Here is a 26,373-nt window from a genome sequence, read left to right on the forward strand (position 1 = left end):
ATGTAATGCACCTATGTTAATGCCTATCTTTTTTTTTTGTACTGATTTTTTTACACCCTGAAATAAAGTTTGTAAACAAGAGAAGTGTTGCTCACCAACTGATGTCAGCTTGTTATACTCCTTAATGTAATGTTCCAATATAGATCTGTAAAGTCCATCAAAGTTTTATCCTGTGTTGAGCTCAGATTAACCACTTCAATACAGGGCAATTTCACCCCCTTCCTGCCCAGGCCAATTTTCACCTTTTAGCGCTGTTGCATTTTGAATGACAATTGCGCGGTCATGCAACACTGTACCTAAACCAAATTTATGTCATTTTCCCCCCACAAATAGAGTTTTCTTTTGGTGGTATTTGATCACTGCAAGGTTTTTTCTTTTTTGCTAAACAAATAAAAAAAAGACCGAAAAGTTTATACAATTTTGTAAATAAATATGTTTTTTCCTGCACTGATGAGACTGCACTGACAGGCACTGATGGGGTGGCACTGATTGGGTGGCACTGATGGGTGGCACTGATATGTGGCACTGATAGGTGGCACTGATAGGCACTGATATGCGGCACTGATAGGTAGCACTGATATGCAGCATTGGTGGGCACTGATAGGCGGCACTGCTGGGCACTGATAGGTGGCATTGATGGGCACTGATAGGTGTCACTGATGGGCACTGATAGGCAGCACTGATGGGCACTGATGGGCACTGATAGGCGGCACTGGTGGGCAATAATGGGCACTGGTGGGCGGCACTGATAGATGGCAATGATAGGCACTGGTGGGCAGAACTGATGGGAGGGCACTGGGGGGCTCCCTGAGCCCTGATTGCCATCCCTAGTGGCCATAGTGGGCATCCCTGGGGTCATGGGTGGGCATCCCTGGTGGTTATAGTGGCAACCCCCCCCCCCCCCGAGGAGGGTCTGATCTGATTACCAGTGCAGACCCCCCCTGTCAGGAGAGCTGCAGATCGGCGCTCCTTTACTCGTGCTGAGGAAAGCCGATCAAGGCTCTTCCTGTTTACTAGGTGACCAGCCGTGATTGGACACGGCTGGTCACATGGTAAAGAGCCTACATCAGTAGGCTCTTTACCAAGATTGGAGATGCGGTGAGTCAGACACGCGGCATCACCGATCGCCGCTCTGCACACCCCCGGGGAAGTGGTTAAGGAGTGATGTTTCTCAGATGTCTTAATACAACTTTTTTTTACCAACAATTAAAATGATCTTGGACACTTTCCTCTGGTTTTGGGCTGGTCCTCTTTACTGTATTACTATGGTATGAACTACTGTTGAGTGCCCATTGAGGGAAGCCTTGCTGTTTTGCAGCTACCTTAACAGTGCTTTGAACTTTTTTTAAGTTTTTCTTTATCTGACTGCACATGCAAGTCTAAAGGTTCCCAGAGTCTCACTGAATATGTGGTTCTGCAGGCACTCTATAACAGGAAGTGCCTGAACAAGAACCTTAATGGTGGGATCACTGGATATAAGTTTAATGAAAATTGCAAATTTATAGTACTGATAATGACTTTTGAAAAGACACTAACATGCTAAAGCTTATTTGAAATTTTACTGATTCCGTTTAAATATACAAAACTCTAAGTGGAATGTCCAGTTATAACTTTTTTATTTTTGGATAGAGTGGGGAAGGGTTAAAGCCTCTGCTAGGTTTTACCTCTACTTGAGTCTCTTGTTGGAGATACTGCCCCTCACTACACATTTTGGTAATCAAGCTCAACCAGGTAAAATCAACAACAGGAAAACAGACACCAATAAGAAGCTGACTGGATGTTCTAGCATTCTTTTACTTAACTAAAAAAAATTATAATTACTTCTCTTTGCAAGGTTGTCCTCAGTACGGAAAGTAAAGGGAAATCTCTGTAACTGAATCCCGGACAGCAGTAAAATCCAACTGGTAATCTTTCTTTGCTGCATCTCCAAAAAGTTTTTGCTATAGATACACTTTAAGATATGATCCCACGCTTCTAAATCACTTTCTCTTACAGTGTATTCAAATTCAAAACTTAGTTTTGGATATGGTAGTAGGAGTTGCTATTTGTGTCCTCACTAGGTAGAAGTTTTAAGGACAGTTTATGGACAGTTTGTAAAAATAGGCAGATTAAATGTCCATTACAGATGGCAGCTGCTCATGAAAAAATATGGCCTTGGGCTGGCATCAGAACTGCACATATGCCGTTGTAAAGCTGACAGCTTGGGCTTGGGCAGACTCGCCCTCAGACAAGGCATAGATGGGCAGCTGGTTGCATGGTTGGTGACGTCATGGCACCATTTGAAGCGTGGTGCCTTTTATGATCCACAGCAGGGGCAGCCGGGCTGAAAGTCAGAGACCCAAAACACAGCTGATCTCAGCCACTGACCGAATGACTGAGAGCCTCGGCCCGGGACCCAGCATCAGGACTGTAGACCCTGCATGCACACTGACATGATCTTCTGTGAGCTGCCAGCCAGTACCAAGTGGAAGCAGGAGGAGAAGCAACCAAAGCTGCTGTGGGAGATGACCAGCTTACCTCACAACTGCAAGTGCTTTGACTGCAACCAGCATGGCCCAACCTACGCCAATATGATGATAGGATGATGGGCTATTTAGTGTGTACATCCTGCTCTGGCATTCTATGAATATGTGTGTGTGTGTGTGCCCAGCCTCCTCACTGACAGGCCAGACTGAGGTCATCCCCACAGTCTGTCATTATCACCCTACAGCTGTACAGCCACAGGTTGCATGGGGCTAGGAGTATTATTGTCTGAGTAAGATGGGGCCCTCCATTCATGTCTAAACTACTTCATCATGTCATGTAATGTCTGCCAGTGCAGTCAACACCTGTACAGGGGTGATCTCTAGTCATGCTAGGGTGCCCTCCCTATACTGGCTTAGCATTGTCTGTAGTACTCTATTAAATGCAGCACATGGTATGTGATCCCCTGATTACCTGTCCGTCATTGCAGGTACCCCCTGTACAGCCTAGGGGTGCCTACCATCCATATTGGGGAACTCTGATGTAATGGGGAATACTGCAGACCAAGATGTTAGGAGGAATGCTGCAATCTCTGATGTAAGGGAAGGGAGGGATCTGGTGACTAGAGACCCTCCTACATCAGAGTTCCCCTTTACATCAGAGTCCGCAGCATTCCCCCTTATAGCATGGTCTGCAGAATTCCCCTTTACATCAGGTTCTGCAGAGTTCCCCCTTACATTGTGATGTGAGGTTGAACTTTGTGGACAGTGATGTAAAAGGGAACTTTGGAGTTTGATGTAAAGGAGGAACTCTGTGGGCTGTGATTTAAAGGGGAGCTCTAGCAGATTTGAATACAGTCCAGCGCTGCCTAAATACTCCCTCTATGGTGAATAAATAATAAACACAAATAAATAAAAATAAAAACATAAGAATGAAAAATTATTAATAATGAGCAGCTGAAAACAAATAAAATGTGTTCCCACAATTAGGGTTGAGCGGACACCTAGATGTCCGTGTTCGACGGGTTCGGCCGAACTTTAAAAAAAAGTCCGGGTCCGTGTCCCGGACTTTTACCGAACTTTTCCCGGACACCGAACCCCATTGAAGTCAATGGGGACCCGAACTTTAAGGCACTAAAATGGCTCTAAAACACCAAAGGAAAGGGCTAGAGTGCTGCAAATGGCAGCAAAACGTAATTAAGAGCATGGCAAGTGCTCTGCAAACAAATGTGGATAGGGAAATAACTTAAAACAACAAAAAAAAACAGAAAAATAAAACAATGTTCTTCTTCATCTCTGAAGGACGAGGCCCATATGGAGTAGGAGGGAGGTTGAGGTGGTGGTGGATGTGGCGGTGACATAGGCGTGCGCACAGGGTGTGCTGGGTGTGCCTGGGCACACCCTAATCACCTAGGGCACATAGCATTGCCAGTGAGGAGATGGGAAAGATCTCCCTGGGACCTGCTCTGCTCTATTTCTCCTTGCCTACAGGTACATGGCCCCGATACATTACTCTCCCTGCTGGCAAACACAGGCATGTGTATTTCAACTTTGGGGTGCACACCTTAATGCAATAGGCTGCGCACACCTATGGGCGGTGTAGGTGGAAGCGGCGGTGGAGGAGGACCAGGGCCGGATTAACAGCATCATGGGCTTGGTGCTGAGGATTTTGAAGGGCCTTAAGGGCCGTGCCTTGCCATGCACCCAGAGGAGGAAGGGTGCAGCCATGCATGCCTAATTCAACATGGGATGCTGTCTCTGAAGCCCATAAACACATCCATGCATCGCCAACTGTCCCTCCTTGTCCGGCCTTCACGCTGTGTGGGGAGGTTCTGAGGGTGCTGCCTGGGGAAGCGAGCATAGAAGCCAGACTTCTGTGTTTACAAGTGACAGAAGAGCGGTAACAGTGAATATGGCCAACCCGGGGCCTATATAAAAGGTAGGGGCCTGGAGCTGCAGCTCCAATAGCCCCTACATTAATCTGGCCCTGAGGAGGAGGACGAGGTAGCCAACACTGCTTCTTTTCAAAAATTTTAAATGAGGGTACACCCCAAAAGAGTGAGAAAGAGCAAAAATGGAACAATGGGTGGGTAAGGTCGGTATCCATTGCTATTCTGCATAAGGTACGGAAAAGTCCCGTGGGATCCATGCCTGGTTCATTTTAATGAACGTGAGCTTGTCCACATTGTCTCTGGACAGGCGGCTGCGCTTGTCTGTTATAACGCCCCCAGCCGTGCTAAATACCCGTTCAGATAATACACTGGCTGCAGGGCACGCCAGCACCTCCAAGGCGTAAAGGGCAAGCTCAGGCCATGTGCCCAATTTGGAGACCCAGAAGTTGAAGGGGGCAGACCCGTCATTCACTACATGTAGGCGTGTGCACACATACTGCTCCACCATGTTGGTAAAATGCTGCCTCCTGCTAAGACGTTCCATCTGAGCTGCTGGTGCTGCTGTTTGTTGTGGCGTGCTGACAAAGCTTTTCCACATTTCGGCCATGCTAACCCTGCCTTCTGAGGTGCTGGCGGTGCCCTGGTTGCGTTGGCGACCTCCTCCTCCTCCTCCTCTGCCTTGTGCTTCCACTGTGGCCCCGCTGTCAGATGGGAATGCCAGCAGCATGGCGTCTACCAGCGTGCGCTTGTACTCGCGCATCTTGCGATCGCGCTCCAGTGAGTGAATTAAGGACGGTACGTTGTCCTTGTAACGGGGATCCAGCAGCGTGGCCACCCAGTAATCAGCACAAGTTAGAATGTGGGCAACTCGGCGGTCGTTGTGGAGACACTGCAGCATGTAATCGCTCATGTGTGCCAGGCTGCCCAGAGGCAACGAAAGGCTGTCCTCTGTGGGAGGTGTATCGTCCGTGTCCTCTGTATCCCCCCAGCCACGCACCAGTGATGGCCATGAGCTGGCCTGGGTGCCACCCTGCTGTGAACATGGTTCCATCTCCTCCTCCAGCTCCTCCTCCTCCTCATCCTCCTCATCCTCCAGAACTGTGCCCCTGCTGGACAATTGCGTCCCTGGCGTTTGCATGTGCAGGAACCCACCCTCGGAGCCCCTTGCGAATGACTGCCCTGAAAGCCTTGGAAATGTTACCTCTTCATCCTCCTCCTCCTCCTCATCCTGTGCCACATCCTCTTCCATCATCGCCCGAATTGTTTTTTCAAGGAGGCATAGAAGTGGGATAGTTAAGCTGAGAACGGCGTCATTGCCACTGGCCATGTTGGTGGAGTACTCAAAACAGCGCAACAAGGCACACAGGTCTCGCATGGAGGCCCAGTTAAATTAAATAGCGGAATAGAAAATATGATCCAAAAAAAGTGTATGTATATCACACGTACACAACCACACTGGGCCCCAATTACTATTGTTTGTACCCCTAAAAGGCTAGATGAGGAGTAGGGGGAGTATGGAACAGGCAGCACCCTCAAACCTTCAGAAGTATGAGATGAACCCCAACAACTTGGAAAGGTGGATCTCTCTCACACGTACCAACACAGACTATCCCCCAATTTAACTGATCCCCAAAGGTTTTTGATTAAATAGCGGAATAGAAAATATGATCCAAAAAAAGTGTATGTATATCACACGTACACAACCACACTAGGCCCCAATTACTATTGTTTGTACCCCTAAAAGGCTAGGAGTAGGGGGAGTATGGAACAGGCAGCACCCTCAAACCTTCAGAAGTATGAGATGAACCCCAACAACTTGGAAAGGTGGATCTCTCTCACACGTACCAACACAGACTATCCCCCAATTTAACTGATCCCCAAAGGTTTTTGATTAAATAGCGGAATAGAAAATATGATCCAAAAAAAGTGTATGTATATCACACGTACACAACCACACTAGGCCCCAATTACTATTGTTTGTACCCCTAAAAGGCTAGATGAGGAGTAGGGGGGGTATGGAACAGGCAGCACCCTCAAATCTTCAGAAGTATGAGATGAACCCCAAAAACTTGGAAAGGTGGATCTCTCTCACACGTACCAACACAGACTATCCCCCAATTTAACTGATCCCCAAAGGTTTTTGATTAAATAGCGGAATAGAAAATATGATCCAAAAAAAGTGTATGTATATCACACGTACACAACCACACTAGGCCCCAATTACTATTGTTTGTACCCCTAAAAGGCTAGATGAGGAGTAGGGGGGGTATGGAACAGGCAGCACCCTCAAACCTTCAGAAGTATGAGATGAACCCCAACAACTTGGAAAGGTGGATCTCTCTCACACGTACCAACACAGACTATCCCCCAATTTAACTGATCCCCAAAGGTTTTTGATTAAATAGCGGAATAGAAAATATGATCCAAAAAAAGTGTATGTATATCACACGTACACAACCACACTAGGCCCCAATTACTATTGTTTGTACCCCTAAAAGGCTAGATGAGGAGTAGGGGGGGTATGGAACAGGCAGCACCCTCAAACCTTCAGAAGTATGAGATGAACCCCAAAAACTTGGAAAGGTGGATCTCTCTCACACGTACCAACACAGACTATCCCCCAATTTAACTGATCCCCAAAGGTTTTTGATTAAATAGCGGAATAGAAAATATGATCCAAAAAAAGTGTATGTATATCACACGTACACAACCACACTAGGCCCCAATTACTATTGTTTGTACCCCTAAAAGGCTAGATGAGGAGTAGGGGGGGTATGGAACAGGCAGCACCCTCAAACCTTCAGAAGTATGAGATGAACCCCAACAACTTGGAAAGGTGGATCTCTCTCACACGTACCAACACAGACTATCCCCCAATTTAACTGATCCCCAAAGGTTTTTGATTAAATAGCGGAATAGAAAATATGATCCAAAAAAAGTGTATGTATATCACACGTACACAACCACACTAGGCCCCAATTACTATTGTCTGTACCCCTAAAAGGCTAGGAGTAGGGGGAGTATGGAACAGGCAGCACCCTCAAACCTTCAGAAGTATGAGATGAACCCCAACAACTTGGAAAGGTGGATCTCTCTCACACGTACCAACACAGACTATCCCCCAATTTAACTGATCCCCAAAGGTTTTTGATTAAATAGCGGAATAGAAAATATGATCCAAAAAAAGTGTATGTATATCACACGTACACAACCACACTAGGCCCCAATTACTATTGTTTGTACCCCTAAAAGGCTAGATGAGGAGTAGGGGGGGTATGGAACAGGCAGCACCCTCAAATCTTCAGAAGTATGAGATGAACCCCAAAAACTTGGAAAGGTGGATCTCTCTCACACGTACCAACACAGACTATCCCCCAATTTAACTGATCCCCAAAGGTTTTTGATTAAATAGCGGAATAGAAAATATGATCCAAAAAAAGTGTATGTATATCACACGTACACAACCACACTAGGCCCCAATTACTATTGTTTGTACCCCTAAAAGGCTAGATGAGGAGTAGGGGGGGTATGGAACAGGCAGCACCCTCAAACCTTCAGAAGTATGAGATGAACCCCAACAACTTGGAAAGGTGGATCTCTCTCACACGTACCAACACAGACTATCCCCCAATTTAACTGATCCCCAAAGGTTTTTGATTAAATAGCGGAATAGAAAATATGATCCAAAAAAAGTGTATGTATATCACACGTACACAACCACACTAGGCCCCAATTACTATTGTTTGTACCCCTAAAAGGCTAGATGAGGAGTAGGGGGGGTATGGAACAGGCAGCACCCTCAAACCTTCAGAAGTATGAGATGAACCCCAACAACTTGGAAAGGTGGATCTCTCTCACACGTACCAACACAGACTATCCCCCAATTTAACTGATCCCCAAAGGTTTTTGATTAAATAGCGGAATAGAAAATATGATCCAAAAAAAGTGTATGTATATCACACGTACACAACCACACTAGGCCCCAATTACTATTGTTTGTACCCCTAAAAGGCTAGATGAGGAGTAGGGGGGGTATGGAACAGGCAGCACCCTCAAATCTTCAGAAGTATGAGATGAACCCCAACAACTTGGAAAGGTGGATCTCTCTCACACGTACCAACACAGACTATCCCCCAATTTAACTGATCCCCAAAGGTTTTTGATTAAATAGCGGAATAGAAAATATGATCCAAAAAAAGTGTATGTATATCACACGTACACAACCACACTAGGCCCCAATTACTATTGTTTGTACCCCTAAAAGGCTAGATGAGGAGTAGGGGGAGTATGGAACAGGCAGCACCCTCAAATCTTCAGAAGTATGAGATTGTGTTCACTGTACCCCACAAAGATTGAGTTCACTGCACCCCACAATGATTGTGTTCACTGCACCCCACAAAGATTGTGTTCACTGCACCTCACAAAGATTGTGTTCACTGTACCCCCCAAAGATTGTGTTCACTGCACCCCACAAAGATTCTGTTCACTGTACCCCACAAAGATTGTGTTCACTGCACCCTAAAAGGATGTTGTTCACTGCACCCCACAAAGATTGTGTTCACTGCACCCTAAAAGGATGTTGTTCACTGCACCCCAAAAAGATTGTGTTCACTGTACCCCCCCAAAGATTGTGTTCACTGCACCCCACAAAGATTGTGTTCACTGCACCCCAAAAAGATTGTGTTCACTGTACCCCCCAAAGATTGTGTTCACTGCACCCCAAAAAGATTGTGTTCACTGTACCCCCCAAAGATTGTGTTCACTGCACCCCACAAAGATTCTGTTCACTGTACCCCACAAAGATTGTGTTCACTGCACCCCAAAAAGATTGTGTTCACTGTACCCCCCCCAAAGATTGTGTTCACTGCACCCCACAAAGATTCTGTTCACTGCACCCCACAAAGGATTTTGTTCACTGCACCCCAAAAAGATTGTGTTCACTGCACCCCAAAAAGGATTTTGATCACTGCACCCCAAAAAGGATGTTGTTCACTGCACCCCAAAAATGATTTTGTTCACTCCACCCCAAAAAGATTGTGTTCACTGCACCCCACAAAGATTGTGTTCACTGCACCCCAAAAAGATTGTGTTCACTGTACCCCCCAAAGATTGTGTTCACTGCACCCCACAAAGATTCTGTTCACTGTACCCCACAAAGATTGTGTTCACTGCACCCCAAAAAGATTGTGTTCACTGCACCCCAAAAAGGATGTTGTTCACTGCACCCCAAAAAGGATGTTGTTCACTCCACCCCAAAAAGATTGTGTTCACTGCACCCCACAAAGATTGTGTTCACTGCACCCCAAAAAGATTGTGTTCACTGCACCCCAAAAATGATTTTGTTCACTGCACCCCAAAAAGGATTTTGTTCACTGCACCCCAAAAAGGATGTTGTTCACTCCACCCCAAAAAGATTGTGTTCACTGCACCCCAAAAAGATTGTGTTCACTGCACCCCACAAAGGATTTTGTTCACTGCACCCCAAAAAGATTGTGTTCACTGCACCCCAAAAAGGATGTTGTTCACTGCACCCCAAAAAGGATTTTGTTCACTGCACCCCAAAAAGATTGTGTTCACTGCACCCCACAAAGGATTTTGTTCACTGCACCCCACAAAGATTGTGTTCACTGCACACCAAAAAGGATTGTGTTCACTGCACCCCAAAAAGATTGTGTTCACTGCAGCCCAAAAAGATTGTGTTCACTGCAGCCCAAAAAGATTGTGTTCACTGCAGCCCAAAAAGATTGTGTTCACTGCAGCTCACACACAGAAAAATGGATGTGGATCACTGACACCTGCCTATCTCCAATCCCACACCACACAGCAATATCGATTGTAGTTTGTAGAACACAGTTTCCCTAAAATTCAGCAGACTCTGTCCCTAACAGGATTGAGAAGAGATCGTAGATCAGGATTGAGTGCAGATTCACCCCACCCCCCACACAGCAATATCGATTGTAGTTTGTAGAAGACACTGACCCTATAATTCAGCAGACTCTATCCCTAAAATGCCTACAACTCGCCCTGCCTAAACACTCCGACCTGTCCCTCAATTCTATCCGGACACAAATGGTTTTTTCCTGCCTATCTTTCCCTAATCAGCAGCCAGCACATTGATGTGTGCTCTGTCCCTTAGCTAAGCAGCAGAATGACGCTGCTGCGGCGGCTGCCTCGAACTTATAAAGACTTGGTCACATGCTTCAGACGGCCAATCACAGCTACTAAGACATTTGCAGGCATGGCTGGGATGGCTTAAGGCACACCAGTTAAACGATTGTTGATTGGCTGTTGAAAGCCCTCCATGAAAAGAGCGCCAAAGCATGCAAAACCCGGAAATAAAACGACCGAACACGGATTTTTACCCGAACATACAGTAAAGTGTCCGTGTCCGTGTTCGGGTAAAAAAAATCCAATTATTCGGTACGAACACGAATAATACAGTCCGTGTTCGCTCAACACTACCCACAATATATCATAAAAGGTTAAATCAAAAGTTTCTGTTGCGCCTACCCCAAAACCATACCTGAAAATCATATGGTAAATTAAAATATACTAAATAGAGACATATAACCATTAAAATTGTGACTAATGTGCAATATCCAATATAATAAATGTGAAAGCCTATATCTCTGTAATTGTTCATCTTTGTAGAATGAGTCCCAACCCACTTCTCAATTCATCTTCCACAGATGAATTGTGCAGTGGCTCACACCACCAACACGCTCATGCACTCTCCTTCAGATATACAATATCTCACAAAAGGACTCCAGTGGCAACCTGTGAAGCTCTGGTGAACTCCATGCCCAAGAGGGTTAAGGCAGTGCTGGAAAATAATGGTGACCACAAAAAAATATTGACACTTAGGGCCCAATTTGGACATTTCCACTTAGGGGTGTACTTACTTTTGTTGCCAGCGGTTTAGACATTAATGGCTGTGTGTTGAGTTATTTTGAGGGGGACAGCAGATTGACACTGTTATACAAGCTGTACACTCACTTCTTTACATTGTAGCAAAGTGTCATTTCTTCAGTGTTGTCACATAAAAAGATATAAAAAAATATTATAGCCTGTCCCTGAGCAGCTACTTTCACCCCTGCACTATATCTATAGAGGAGGCAACGATTTCCACCCAGACTTAACTGCAAGTATGTCTTCCTTTGTTAAATTAACACTACATGGGGCAGAGGGTGGCCTTGGTATTATGTTTTTGTTCCTGAGTTTAGATACTTTAATATTTCATATTCAGTGTGGGGTATGCTGGCACCTATGATTGGGTACGCGGTAGCCCCTAGAGCTGGTTCACAGTGTTTGTCATGCAGAAAAAAGTTTAGTTAACTGCTGATTGTGTTCTCCCTATAATTCTGTTTATAAGGTTTCTTTATCCCTTCCCTCACTCCTTCCCTGGTCTCACCAGCCCCCTTTGGCACAGCCAAGTTCATCTCCACTCTATACTTCAGCTATTATCCCCATACTCACAGATAAATCCTATGCCATACTCATTCCCTCCATCCCTGTGTCGTGTGAAATATCTGGCCAAAACCCTTTTACTATTGACTCTCATATGAAAGTTGTGTCATGGAATATTAAGGGGACTAAGGTCCCCTACTAAGCATACCAAGATCCTTTGCCACCTTAAACGGTTGAAAACTGACATAGCTCTGCTACAGGAATCTCATTTAACATCTTCTGATTTCTTTAGATTGAAAAAGCTTTGGGTGGACACAGTCCTGGGCTCTGATGCAGTGGGTCGGAAAGCGGGGGTCCTGATTCTAATTAACAAGAACCTCACCTATGAAATAGTTTCTTCAGAAACTGACGACTTTGGTCGCTTTGTATCAGTCCACCTCCGCATCTACAACAGGGACCTCCTCATTTCTAATGTGTACGCACCCAACAATCCCAATACTCACTTTTTCGCTGCCCTCTCCACTAAACTCCTGAAACATCCTCACCTCCCGCATATAGTAGGCGGCGATTTAAATTGCATACACCATATCACCAATGACCGTTCCCCTCCAAACGCCCAACCAAAGCCACGACATCCTTATCACCAACGCTGTTAGGTTCCACCATGGATTCTCTTCACTTAATTGACACCTGGAGACTCTTTCACCGTATAGACAGGGAGTTCACCTTTTACTCAACTCCCCATAATGTCTTTACCAGGATAGACTACATCTTCTGCACTGACAGCGTCATTCCTGCTATCACCGACACGACCATTAATGCAATCGCTATATCTGACCATGCCCCTATTTCTGTCTCCCTAAATTATAATACTGTAACACCCTCTCAATCCTCCTGGCGCTTCCCATCTTTTCTCTATCAAAATGCAGACTTCGAAAAATATATCACTCGAGCATGGGAAGAATATTAGAATATTCCGATGCGAATGCCCCCCACAGAGATGATCTCAATCTCTTCTGGGATGCTGCTAAGTCTTTCCTTAGAGGAAAAACCATTGCATATGCAACTTCCCATAAGAGATTAGCCTTAGCGAAATACAAACTGGCCAGCTCCAATCTACAGCAAGCCTAACATTGTCTTGTTACCAATCCCTCTGCCACAAATAAGGATCTCTGGCACAAAGCCAAACATGATTTTGACATGTGGGCACAGGAATTGGAACTTCTTAAATGCTCTTACACTGATGCCATGTTTTTTAAACATGGCAACAAAGTGGGCAAACTTCTGGCCCGACTGTGCAGGGGCCCCTACACCCCCACGCATATATACGGCCCTGAGGAACTCACAAGGTGTTGTTGAAAACACTCCCGTGGCAATTGCTAGCATTATGCACCAATTCTATTCCTCTTTATATGCGCCTGACCCCATAGACGCCACGGCAGCCCTGACCATTTTGGATAAACGATCGCTCCCTACAATTACTTCAGCCCAGAGGGATTTCCTTAATGCCCCCATTACCGCCACTGAATTGTCCGCCACCATCTCTCACTTGGCCCCTAATAAAGCTCCTGGACCAGACGGTTTCACGAGGGAGTTCAACAAAACCCTCCGTGAACCGTTAGAACAAACAATATTGGCAGTTTATAATACGATTTGGATGGGTGGCCCCTACTTGCAATCAGGAAACCAGGCCATTATCATTATTTGAGTAAAAAGAACAAAGACCCCTTGGAACCAGGTTCCTATCGGCCCATATCACTCCTCAATTTAGATGTCAAAATACTTTCTAAAATAGTGGCCACTAGACTTGCAGATATCCTCCCCTCCCTTATACATCCAGCTCAATCAGGCTTCGTTAAAGGCAGTACGGCGACTCTCAACATCTGCAAGGTCCTTCTTGTGCTAGATTACGCTAAACGACATCCAGACAAAGACGTAGCCATTATTACCCTCAATGCGGAGAAAGTCTTTAATAACGTAAATGTTAAATGGTTCTCTCCAAATTAGGCTTCTTTGGCCCCTTCATGTCCCTGATTAACTCCATGTACTCTACTCCCATGGCCAGATTGATGGTAGCTGGTTGTCCCCTGTCCCCCTGCTCTTCAATCTGGCCCTGGAACCCCTTTCCAGGTTCCTTCTCGATTACGCCCCCCTGTATGGCATACAAGTTGGTGGGCATGAACTCCATACCGCTCTTTTCGCGGACGACGTACTTATATTCACTGTCAATCCTACGGCAGATATGCCCATTATAAAACAAACGTTTGATAACTTCCGAACCTACTTGGGTCTTCGCATAAATTTCCATAAGAGCGAAATACTCCCATTAAGCGGTTCCTCTATCACAACATGGTCGACCCTATCTCCCTTTGCCCTGGCTAAATCGTCCATTACTTACCTGGGCATTAAAATACGGAAGCTTCCCTCAATGTTGTACTCACTGAACTACCTTCCTTTGTTTCAAAAGATTAATAAGGAATTGGACAACTGGATGGATCTCCCCCTATCACTCCTGGGAAGGTGCAACCTCTTTAAGATGGTCAGCTTTGCTCGGCTATTATACCCACTGCAAATTATCCCACTGTTGCTCAAACACTCAGACAATTGCTAAACAAAGCCCTTATGAAATTAATCTGGCAAAGGAAGCGACCTCATATATCTTTGAATAAACTTTACCTTCCCAGGAGTGAGGGGGGCATCAGCCTTCCAAACATCAGATTCTATAATCTATCTGCTTTGCTCAGGATAGGCCTAGATTGGATTTCCGAATCTTCACAACACTGTAACTTTCACCTGAAACCGGCCATGGGACATCCATATTCTCTAACTGCTCTTCTCCATTGTAAATTGATCTCTGTCCCGAGTGACTTGAGACAAAACTTACTCCTCAGAGACATAGTCATTGCTTGGAGGGAATCCTTTAAAAATCTCAATTTATCCCCTTTTTTATCTAAGGATACCCCTATCCAAGGCAACCCTGGATTCCTCCCTGGCATGGATCACGGTGCTTTTAATGAATGGCGTGCGAAAGAACTCACAAAATTCTCGTCTCTGTGTCAGGATGACACAGGAATGCCTCTCCCTTTCCCCACTATTGTGCAAAGGTTTTCTCTTTCGACATCTCACTCATTTAATTTCTGTCAATGCGTGAACTATATCCGCTCTTCCTGTTCGAATGGCAGCATACGCTTCAAACCCTCCTTCCTCAATCGGCTCCTCTTGGGGAGCTCCTACAAAATATCTGATATCTATGGGCAGCTGACAAAAGCGCTGGATCTCTCTTTATTCTCCCTCTCAGCCAACAATTGGCGTAAAGACTTCCCAGATCCAAACCTTATGAACAAAATACTTTCTGGCTATAACGAAACCACTCTGTTCATTCAATGTGAACAATGGAAGGAAACACAGATGAAAAATATACATAGGGCCTATCTCCCTTTTCTAGTTGATAAGGACAACCTGGACTCAGCGATCTGCCCTTACTGTAAACAAGCAAAACCCTCTCTTTCTCATCGTTTTTGGGCTTGCTCTTTAATCTCGGCCTTCTCGGATCAGGTCATCTCTTTCATCCACAGTGTTACATTGCTGAATCTACTGAAGGACCCTCTGTTGTTGATTTATGGACATTGGGACAAACAGTACCTAACATTGTCACTTCCACATCACTCCTACCACAAGGAATGGATTCTCTTATGCCTACTTACTGCACGGAGAGTTATCTTACGGAACTGGACCTCCCTACCTTGCCCCTCCATTCCTCAAATCAAACAAGAACTCATTCAACTAATTCACAGAGAAAAGATTTTCACGGATTTCAACCACCCATCATCCTGTAAACGTTTTTATACTCCTTGGTGCGCATTCATCTCGTCTGATTTTCCCAATCTGGCTTTGGACTCCTTTAACCGCTCTTTTACGTACAATAGAGGACCATTTTGACCATTTGCTGCATTTTGATTTCTGTGAGCCCTCTTCTCTTGTCTCCCCTCACCCCCCTCTTACCACAGTTGATCCCTCCAGTTTTGTTATTATTGCTAAATGTAATCACGTGTTTTCTGTTTTGATGCAAGCGACTATTTTCATGCAATGATTGTTATTTCCCTGTATTTTGGAAAATGTTAATAAAAATGTATTTTAAAAAAAATAATAAATATTTTGTAAAATCTTTATTTGCCCATAATAACATATAGCACACTGTTTATATTCTTATAAGTATTTTACTTATTTTAGGTACATATATAGTGGCATCAATTTTATGCAGTGCTTTACATATACATTCACCTCAGTCCTTGCCCTCAAGGAGCTTACAATCTAAGGCCCCTAACTCACATTCAGGGGCAATTTAGACAGTACCAATTAACCTAACAGCATGTCTTTGGAGTTTTTGAGGAAACCCATGCAGACACCTGGAGAACTTACAAACTTTGTGCAGATGGGGCCATGGTTGGCATTCAAACTGATGACCCTAATGTCACTAGGTGGAAATGCTAACCCCTTCACCACCAAATTAGCAATTTTTTTAATTTTATATCTATCAATTTAACAAATTGACACAAAGCTCGACCAATTCCTCTTTTTTCTGCTTAATTTCTTGAAACAAGTTAATTGTTTATTTAATATTTAATTCTGAGATTTTTTTTATGTTCCTTTATCATTAAATGTATTATTATATTATTTTTTCTCATACCACACAGGCTGTTTATTAGAGCAATGTCACTACAATCTTATTTGTAGGGTTCCACGATGTGAACACATTTAATCTTCTGTTCTTTGCACTTTTTCTTATTATATACATTGTGACAATATGTGGAAACCTCTTAATCATCAAGCTGGTAACCTACAGCAAGACCCTTCACTCTCCCATTTACTTCTTCCTCACTCAACATTCTGTAACAGATTTAATATTGACCACAGACATTGCCCCTAACATGCTAAATATTGTACTATATGATCAAGCCAACATATCTCTTTCAGGCTGCTTCACTCAGTATTATTATTTTTCTTTAGCAGTGACATCTGAATGTTTTCTTCTGACAGTGATGTCCTATGACCGCTATCTAGCCATCTGTTCTCCTCTGCATTACATATCTATTATGAATCATGCACTTTGCATTAAACTCATTTTAGTATCTTGGTGTTTGAGTTATTCTGTAGCCCTCAACTTAACTTTTGACTTAAGTCAACTACAATTCTGTGGCCCAAATGTTATTGATTTTTTTTTTTTTCTGTGATTTTAATCCATTAATTGAACTTTCTTGTTCAGATGCCTCTGTAGTTCAGTTGGAAGGTACCTTGTTGTCCATTCCTGTGATAATCTTTCCCTTTCTTGTGATAGTAATTTCATATATGTTTATTGTTTTAACCATAACAAAGATTACATCCTTTTCAGGGAGATGGAAATCTTTTTCCACTTGCAGCTCCCATCTAACGGTTGTGTCCTTGTAATGATGAACTTTAATTATCATGTATGTCAGGGTTTCTCAACCAGGGTTCTTCCTGAGGTTGCTAGGGGTTCCTTGAGCAATGGGCAATTTGTGCCTCTCAGATAAGTTCCCAATGACACCATTGTTCCTTTTAGCTATCTGTAAGGGGGTAATTCTTCCCAATGATGACAAGAGTAAGGAGCATTCTTCCTACTGACTGTCACACTAATGAGTTTTAATTTTTAGCAGGGGTTCCCCAAGACCAAAAAATTATTTCAAGGGTTCCTCTGTGTTGAAATGGTTGAGAAAGGCTGAAGTATGTGATTCAAAATGAATAACGTTCACAAATAATCCCTAAGACACTGGCTTTGTTGTAAGCTTTGCTTATACCATGTTTAAATATATTTTTTTTAAATTTACAGTTTGAGAAATAAAGATATTAAGGAAGTCTTTAGACACAGTGTATATAGTAAATTATTTTTACATTTTAAGTTGAAAATCAGATAATAACAGGATAAATATTTAAATGTATTACTATAGCCATTGCTCATGATGCAGGGTTATAAAATGTTTTTTTCCCTGAAAACTGACAAAAGAATATAATAAAGTAAATCCATTAACAAAAATCAAAAATGTGAGAAGCCAATCTTTACATTTTATTTAATTATATATTTTTAAATTCTTTGTTTCATTATTATTTTTGATACAGGCATACAGTGAACATAAATAATAATAATTTTCAAAAGTCAAAGGTACCTTAGAATCAATACATAAGGCCTATAGTTCTGTAATGGGTAACTGTATTTTATTGAAAAGCATTTTTTTTTTTTTTTTACCAGTGATTAAAAAAATAGTACGGTGCACAAATATATTGATGGTAGGAAAAGCATTTGTTAAACAAACAGCTAAAAAAGAAAACATCATTGGCATGAATAATAATATGTCAGAATGCATGGATACCTAAATGGTTCAGGTCAGGTGATCGTTGAAACAAATGATATCTAAGCAGGCTTTCTGTATTTTTGCAGTCATGGTTATAGAACATCTAGTTTACCTAGGGTGCCCCTCAGGTTTTCTATATATTATAATATAGCAGGTGTTATGTTGGTAATTGGTCATGGTTAAATATTGAGAAGATATTATCTTTGGACTTCAGTCGTCCACAGGGTCCATATATTAGAGCAAGAGGCCCCCTCATTTCTTTGGGACTAAGTCGCTGGAATATCATCTTCTAATATCAAACCATGATTACTCATTCGGTGCATGAGGGACAAAAACAAGCCCTCTGAGCAACAGACTCACAGGGGTGAATTACACAGTGGTATTTATAAAAAAATAAATAAATAAAATGGGATAATGGTCAGGGCTAAAAAAAAAACTTGCATAACCGTAAGTGGATAAGAGGGACATTTTTAGTCCATAAAATGGATATAGGAGTCCAAAATAAGTCTCAATGTAGATATAAGATGTAGCATCAATAATAGGCACCTTTCGCTATTTAGAAGGCCCCTTCTCTGGACTCCACCTACTTAAACTTGAAAAAAGAGCACGCATGCCCAGAGTGAGCTTTGCGCACGCTCTGAAATGTGTCGTGTCACCACTAGCTCCGGTGACGTCATGCAACACACGCTGCATTCCAACCTGATCCCCGGACACCAGCCGAACCCGGAAGGAGGAAGAATCTTCGGCCGGCTTCTCCCCGCCTACCGGTTCCACCGCATCGGCTGGATACACCACTCTACTCGGGACCCTTTTTTGGACTCACACCATCCTTCTCGGATCGCCGGAGCTATCCTATGCCTACACCTCATACTCATGTGTGAGTAACTATGTACTGTCTATTATTGTTGCATTAAATACTGCACTTAGAGGCGCTCTGCGTTTTTTGTCTTTACTCATTCGGTGGATGGCTGACGATCTCTTGTTTTTAAAACCCGCAAACAGTGTATATTGTACAGTGACAGAGTGTATGTAAGTTTCCATCTAATCCTCTATTGATATGATATTTGCATATATGTATGCTTACAAATATATTTTGTAAAATTGTAGTATTGTTGTACTAATGCTATTTTATTTGATTCAATCTTAGAGGAATAGTCATAGCCAACACTTCACCCCTGAAGAAGAAGCGTATCTGCTTCAAAATGCATTGGGTATCTTTTGTGCTGTAGCCTGACTACCTTTGTGCTTTGTACATTCATTGGAACACACTGCTTGCATCTTTTTTTTAATATTGTCTATTGTTATTTTTTTTCTGAAAAAATTGTATTATTCTATTAAATTCTTGACTACTATTAGTGCCTTATAAGTCCCACACCAGGGGAACCTCCTTTCTCCTATCTACAGTTTTAGTAAATCAACCCCAAAGTAACTATGTAAAGCAGGGTTTCTCAACCAGAGTTCAGTGGAACCCTAGGGTTCCTCCTGAGGTTGCTAGGGGTTCCTTGAGAAATGGGCAATTCCTGCCTCTCAGATGAGTTTCCCATTACACCATTGTTCCTTTTAGCTATCTGTAAGGGGGTAATTATTCCCAATGATGACAAGAGTAAGGAGCATTCTTCCCACTGACTGTCACACTAATGTGTCATGAGTTGTAGATTTTAAATTTTAAGCAAGGGTTCCCCGAGGCCAGAAAATCATTTTAAGGGTTCCTATGTGTTGAAAAGGTTGAGAAAGGCTGATGTAAAGGACACTTTTTTAATGCGGAAACCTCTTTTGGGGTTGATTGACTCAGAGGGGGTAGTCCATCAAGGAGATTGTCTGTTACTTCCTGTTGTGTCTATGAGACATAAAGTTAGGGGAAATCTCCCTAAAAAAATTAAATAAAATAGCAGCAAAAAAAAAAAAAAATTACCAGGGTCTTAACCATCCCCTACTCTATAGAAACCAGAATAAAATGGCTTTAGATATTCACTTAAATGAAAATAATTTAATTAAGATTAAACAAGTTTTATTTTTATCAAATCATTATCCATAAAACGCAAATGGCTCTAGTTTTCCCTCTACAGGATTATTAAATGCGCTCTAGGGATATACTGTATGTGTATACACTTTTATATAAAGCGATTTCTTATTTAATAAACATGGCTTGTACAGTCATTCTGGTGAGCTGATAGAAGGTCTACAATATTATACAGCAGTGCTACTAGTGCAATATCTGGACTATAATCCCTTTGTAAGAATTCACGTCACTCGTTTAGTCATTCTTTGGAATATGCAATTGTACAACAATAAGAAAAAATTCCTAAAATAACAGTTTTCCTACGTATTGTATATTACAGAAGCTGCACAATTTGTTTCAATTTCAGTCTCATTTTAACACCATATGGATTTTCATCATGGATCCGTAGCTGACATTGTAAGTGTCTACTTTATTTCTGTGTTCTTTTCATTCTCCAGCCTCGTGGAATTCAGTACACTGTAAAAGAGGTGCATTGCCTACTGTTTCAGGCTCTTTCCTAGTTAACGTGTATCTAAATCCAAGAACATCTGTTGATCCTGCCAGTAAAATGTTACTGTCCTGTAGCTATAGAGGAGCAGCACTCTCACCCTGAGATAAGGAGTGTGTTAGAATTGCTGAACAACTCATTTCCCTAGCGTAGGGATGAGGTGTTCCATAGTTCACGGGAGAGATTCGGGAAGGTTTTTTTTTGCTTGAGACTTCAGTTCGGTGAAAAAAAGGAGCCCCGTAGCTAAATGGTAAGCAACAATATATAAATGTTTTTTTGTTCTTGGGTTTAAATTTCTTTCCACATTTTTTAAAAACTTTATATGGCTGGTATTTAGTGTACTGACTGGCGGTACACTTCAAACAGGCTGTAAAGAACACAAGTCCGGCTTTGCAGCACTAATTCAACTTTTTGTTTATAAAAATTGAGTGGACCCTAAAGCCCCGTACACACGCAGCGATTATCGGCCGACCGATCGTCCGTCTTTTGTCCAGAGTTGTGTTTTGTTGGTTGGAATGTGCCTAGACTGCACACGAATTTTCTCACCCAACAAAATTCTACTTCAGAAGTGATGTCATGTGTTGGTTTGCTTTCTTTGTGTTCTTTCTTCTCTGAGCATGCCCAGACTTGCTCATCAGATTTTTCCCTGTCGAAATCTGTACTGACTGCACGAAAATCGGCCGTTATGTTGACGGCCAACAAAAATTTTATAGCCTGCACACCAGATTTTTTTCGGCCGAAAAGTCGGAGTTGGTTGTCGGAAGCATCATACTAACAAGCCGAAAATCGGCAGATCGGTCATCGGACGAAAATTCCCTGCCAATTTTCGACACGTGTGTACGGGGCTTTAGTCATTCAGCATTCAGAGGTTCTTTCTTTACAGTCAGCTGTAAGCTGGGGATCTGTCATTTGTAATGAGAGTTTGTTGGGGAGAAGATCACTGGTACAAGGTCATTGTTTTTGAGGAATTTATTTGTATTGATACATGTTCCCTAGGGTTGTGTCCAGCATCTCATGCCCTTCGTTTTACATGTCCTTGCCCATTAGCCTTGAAAATGGGGAAAATTGATTTTTAAGGTATGCCTTTCTTTGAGTTTAGAGGGGTTTGCATTAAAGTTTGAAATTTGTGGACTTTTGGATGTGTTTACCAATTCCACCTGCTATCACAGCCAGGGAGCCAATGAGGATAGGGCGGGGGGGGGGGAGCAGGGTGGAGGTGCAGCTCTGTGTCTGAATAGACATGAAGAGCAGTGACACAGGAGTGCACCTGCTAGGTTGCCCCCATTGCAAGCTGATTGCTCTGGGGGCTCTCAACAGGAGGGAGGGGCCAAGAGTGCTGATGGGGGACACGGGAAGAGGAGGATCGGGGCTACTCTGTGCAAAACCCCTGCAAAGACCAGGTAAGTATGACATGTTTTTTTAATTTAATATCACTGTAAAGAATAAGTTTTACATTCATGTGTCAAACCCAGATTTGTGTTGGCTTTATTAGCTTTCTTTTTCACAATTTTTTCCCTTTGTTTTCAACTGATAATCCTGCCAATAACAAATTTCTGTCCTTGAGCAGTAACTTTTCTCTCATGCATTGTATCTATAGAGGGGCAATGATGGCCACCCAGACTGAAGTACCTCTGTGTTTTCTTTTGTTAAAGGGTAACTCCACTTTCGCGGGGAAAAAAATAGCAAATAAAGAAAATATAATGTAGCGTATACAATTGCGACACAAATCATATTGTGATTGAATTTTATTTAAAATTACCTTTCCTTTTCAATCTGCAGCAATTGTCATTTTCTGAAAATGCAATGCAATATGGTCACCTGGAGTTGTTCTGTACACAGAATGTATACTGACCACACCCCCAGAAACATAATTTCCTGCTTGTGTGATTGGCTCACCAATTTTCCCAGAAGTCTGCACTAAGATACAAGTCAGATTTCTGGCATCCCCTGCAACAAAAATGTCATTTTTGGTGAGATACTCCCAATAGAAACACGTGTAATGGGATGCAGGCCCAGCAGATTTCCTCATTAATGCTCTGCAGCTGCACAGCTGATTGAGAATTATGAAACCACTCCCATTAGACCCACTCAGCACAGTGGCACAGAAGAACAAACAATGATTTCTTCAGAATAATTCAAAGGTAGAAATCTGCAACAAAGGTTGTTATACTTCTTGCAATGTACATATATCACCCAGATATATCACCCAGATATATCACCCAGGGGGGAATGTTTTTTTCTCAACAAAAGTTACGCTTTAATCTACACTACATAAGGCTAAGGAAGGCATGGGTATTATGTTTTTGTTTTCGAGTTTAGATACACTTTAATGTTTTTTTTTAATATATTTATTTGACCATTATACAGTGGGTACGGAAAGTATTCAGACCCCCTTAAATTTTTCACTCTTTGTTATATTGCAGCCATTTGCTAAAATCATTTAAGTTCATTCTTCTTCCTCATGAATGTACACATAGCACCCCATACTGACAGAAAAACACAGAATTGTTGACATTGTTGCAGATTTATTAAAAAAGAAAAACTGAAATATCACATGGTCCTAAGTATTCAGACCCTTTGCTCAGTATTTAGTAGAAGCCCCCTTTTGATCTAATACAGCCAGGAGTCTTTTTGGGAAAGATGCAACAAGTCTTTCACACCTGGATTTGGGGATCCTCTGCCATTCCTCCTTGCAGATCCTCTCCAGTTCTGTCAGGTTGGATGGTAAACGTTGGTGGACAGCCATTTTTAGGTCTCTCCAAAGATGCTCAATTGGGTTTAAGTCAGGGCTCTGGCTGGGCCATTCAAGAACAGTCACGGAGTTGTTGTGAAGCCACTCCTTCGTTATTTTAGCTTTGTGCTTAGGGTCATTGTCTTGTTGGAAGGTAAACCTTCGGCCCAGTCTGAGGTCCAGAGCACTCTGGAGAAGGTTTTTGTCCAGGATATCCCTGTACTTGGTCGCATTCATCTTTCCCTCGATTGCAACCAGTCGTCCTGTCCCTGCAGCTGAAAAACACCCCCACAGCATGATGCTGCCACCACCATGCTTCACTGTTGGGACTGTATTGGACAGGTGATGAGCAGTGCCTGGTTTTCTCCACACATACAGCTTAGAATTAAGGCCAAAAAGTTCTATTTTGGTCTCATCAGACCAGAGAATCTTATTTCTCACCATCTTGGAGTCCTTCAGGTGTTTTTTAGCAAACTCCATGCAGGCTTTCATGTGTCTTACACTGAGGAGAGGCTTCCGTTGGGCCACTCTGCCATAAAGCCCCGACTGGTGGAGGGCTGCAGTGATGGTTGACTTTCTACAACTTTCTCCCATCTCCTGACTGCATCTCTGGAGCTCAGCCACAGTGATCTTTGGGTTCTTCTTTACCTCTCTCACCAAGGCTCTTCTCCCCCGATAGCTCAGTTTGGCCGGACGGCCAGCTCTAGGAAGGGTTCTGGTCATCCCAAACGTCTTCCATTTGACGATTATGGAGGCCACTGTGCTCTTATGAACCTTAAGTGAAGCAGAAATCTTTTTGTAACCTTGGCCAGATCTGTGCCTTGCCACAATTCTGTCTCTGAGCTCTTCAGGCAGTTCCTTTGACCTCATGATTCTCATTTGCTCTGACATGCATTGTGATCTGGAAGGTCTTATATAGACAGGTGTGTGGCTTTCCTAATCAAGTCCAATCAGTATAATCAAACACAGCTGGACTCAAATGAAGGTGTAGAACCATCTCAAGGATGATCAGAAGAAATGGAAAGCACCTGAGTTAAATATATGAGTGTCACAGCAAAGGGTCTGAATACTTAGGACCATGTGATATTTCAGTTTTTCTTTTTTAATAAATCTGCAACAATGTCAACAATTCTGTGTTTTTCTGTCAGTATGGGGTGCTATTTGTACATTCATGAGGAAGAAGAATGAACTTAAATGATTTTAGCAAATGGCTGCAATATAACAAAGAGTGAAAAATTTAAGGGGGTCTGAATACTTTCCGTACCCACTGTAAGTCCCCGTTCACACTGAGGCGACCTGTGAGGCGACCTGGTCGCCTCACAGGTCGCCGTAGGTCGCCTTCCATAGGGAAGCTGCGGACCCGTTCTAATAGGAGCGACACAAGTCACTCCGACTTAGAAAAAGGGTCCGGAGCTTCTTTGCGGCAACCCGGAGGCGACCGCCATAGACTTCAATGTTATGAAGTCCGTGGCGGCTGCTCCGAGGTCGCGGCGCGCTGCTCGAACCGTGACCTCGGAGGTCGCCCCCCCCCCCAAGTCGGATCGCTCCTATGTGAACGGGGCCTAACATACAGAATAGTGTACTATATGTATCCCTGCTTAATTTCTTGAAGCAATGTAATTGTATATTTAATCTTCTAATCCTGAGAATTTGCTATGTTGATTTATTATTAAATATGTTATTATTATATTTTATTTTTTTTCCATACCACACAGGCTGTTTATGAAAGCAACATCACCACAATCTTCTTTGTAGGATTCCAGGATGTGAACACATTTAATTTTCTGCTCTTCACACTTTTTCTTATAATATACATTGTGACAATATGTGGAAACCTCTTAATCATCAAGCTGGTAACCCACAGCAAGACCCTCCAGTTTCCCATGTACTTCTTCCTCTCCCAACTCTCTGTAACAGATTTAATATTGACCACAGACATTGCCCCTAACATGCTAAATATTGTACTACATGAACAAGCCAACATATCTCTTCCAGGCTGCATCACTCAGTATTATTTTTTTGCTTTAGCAGTGACATCTGAATGTTTTCTTTTGACCGTGATGTCCTATGACCGCTATCTAGCCATCTGTTCTCCTCTGCATTACATATCTATTATGAATCATGCACTTTGCATTAAACTCATTTTAGTATCTTGGCTTCTTAGTTGTTCTGTAGCCCTCAACCTAACACTTGACTTAAGTCAACTACAATTCTGTGGCCCAAATGTCATTGATGGTTTTTTCTGTGATTTTAATCCATTGGTTGAACTTTCTTGTTCAGATGTCTCTGTGGTTCAGTTGGAAGGTACCTTGTTGTCCATTCCTGTGATAATCTTACCCTTCCTCGTGATAGTCATTTCATATATGTTTATTGTTTTAACCATAACAAAGATATCATCCTTTTCGGGGCGATGGAAATCTTTTTCCACTTGCAGCTCCCACCTAACGGTTGTTTCCTTGTATTATGGAACTTTAATTATCATGTATGTGATTCCAAATGGAGAACATTCACAAATAATCACTAAGACACTGGCTTTGTTGTACACTGTGCTTATACCGTGTTTAAATCCTTTTATTTACAGTTTGAGAAATAAAGATATTAAGGAAGCCTTTAGACGTAGTGTATATAGTAAATTATATTCAAAATTTTCATTGAAAACCAGATAATACCTGGATACATTTTTGATTTATTACTATATCCATTGCTCATGCTGCAGGGTTACAACATTTTTTTTACCCTGAAAACTGGCAAACCAATATAATAAAGTAAACCCTGTAAAAAAAGCAAAACGTAAAAAGCCCATCTTTACATTTTATTTAATCATTTATTTTTGATACAGGCATACAGAGAACATGAATCTAAAATATTTGCAATAGACATGGGTACCTTGGAATCAATACATAAGACCTATATTTCTATATTGGGTAACTGTACCGTAACTGATTTCGAGTGACTGTCCCTGATTTGGAACAAAGTCCCTCTGTCCCTCTTTCATCCTCATTTGTTCCT

General features: G+C 42.6%; 1 protein-coding gene across 1 annotated transcript; it reads left to right on the forward strand.

The window, feature by feature from the left end:
* Positions 1-2,432: 2,432 nt before the first annotated feature.
* LOC309552974 (olfactory receptor 5P55-like) lies at positions 2,433-26,030 on the forward strand (the record flags this gene model as incomplete). The annotated part of the gene is made up of 3 exons (XM_082253880.1): positions 2,433-2,530; positions 12,054-12,318; positions 25,080-26,030. The coding sequence occupies 3 exons, from the start codon at positions 2,433-2,435 to the stop codon at positions 26,028-26,030; spliced, it is 1,314 nt and encodes a 437-aa protein (XP_082110006.1).
* Between the last annotated feature and the right edge of the window lie 343 nt (positions 26,031-26,373).

The sequence above is a fragment of the Pelophylax lessonae genome, assembly GCF_965119305.1.
Source record: "Pelophylax lessonae genome assembly, chromosome: 4".
NCBI lineage: Eukaryota > Metazoa > Chordata > Amphibia > Anura > Ranidae > Pelophylax > Pelophylax lessonae.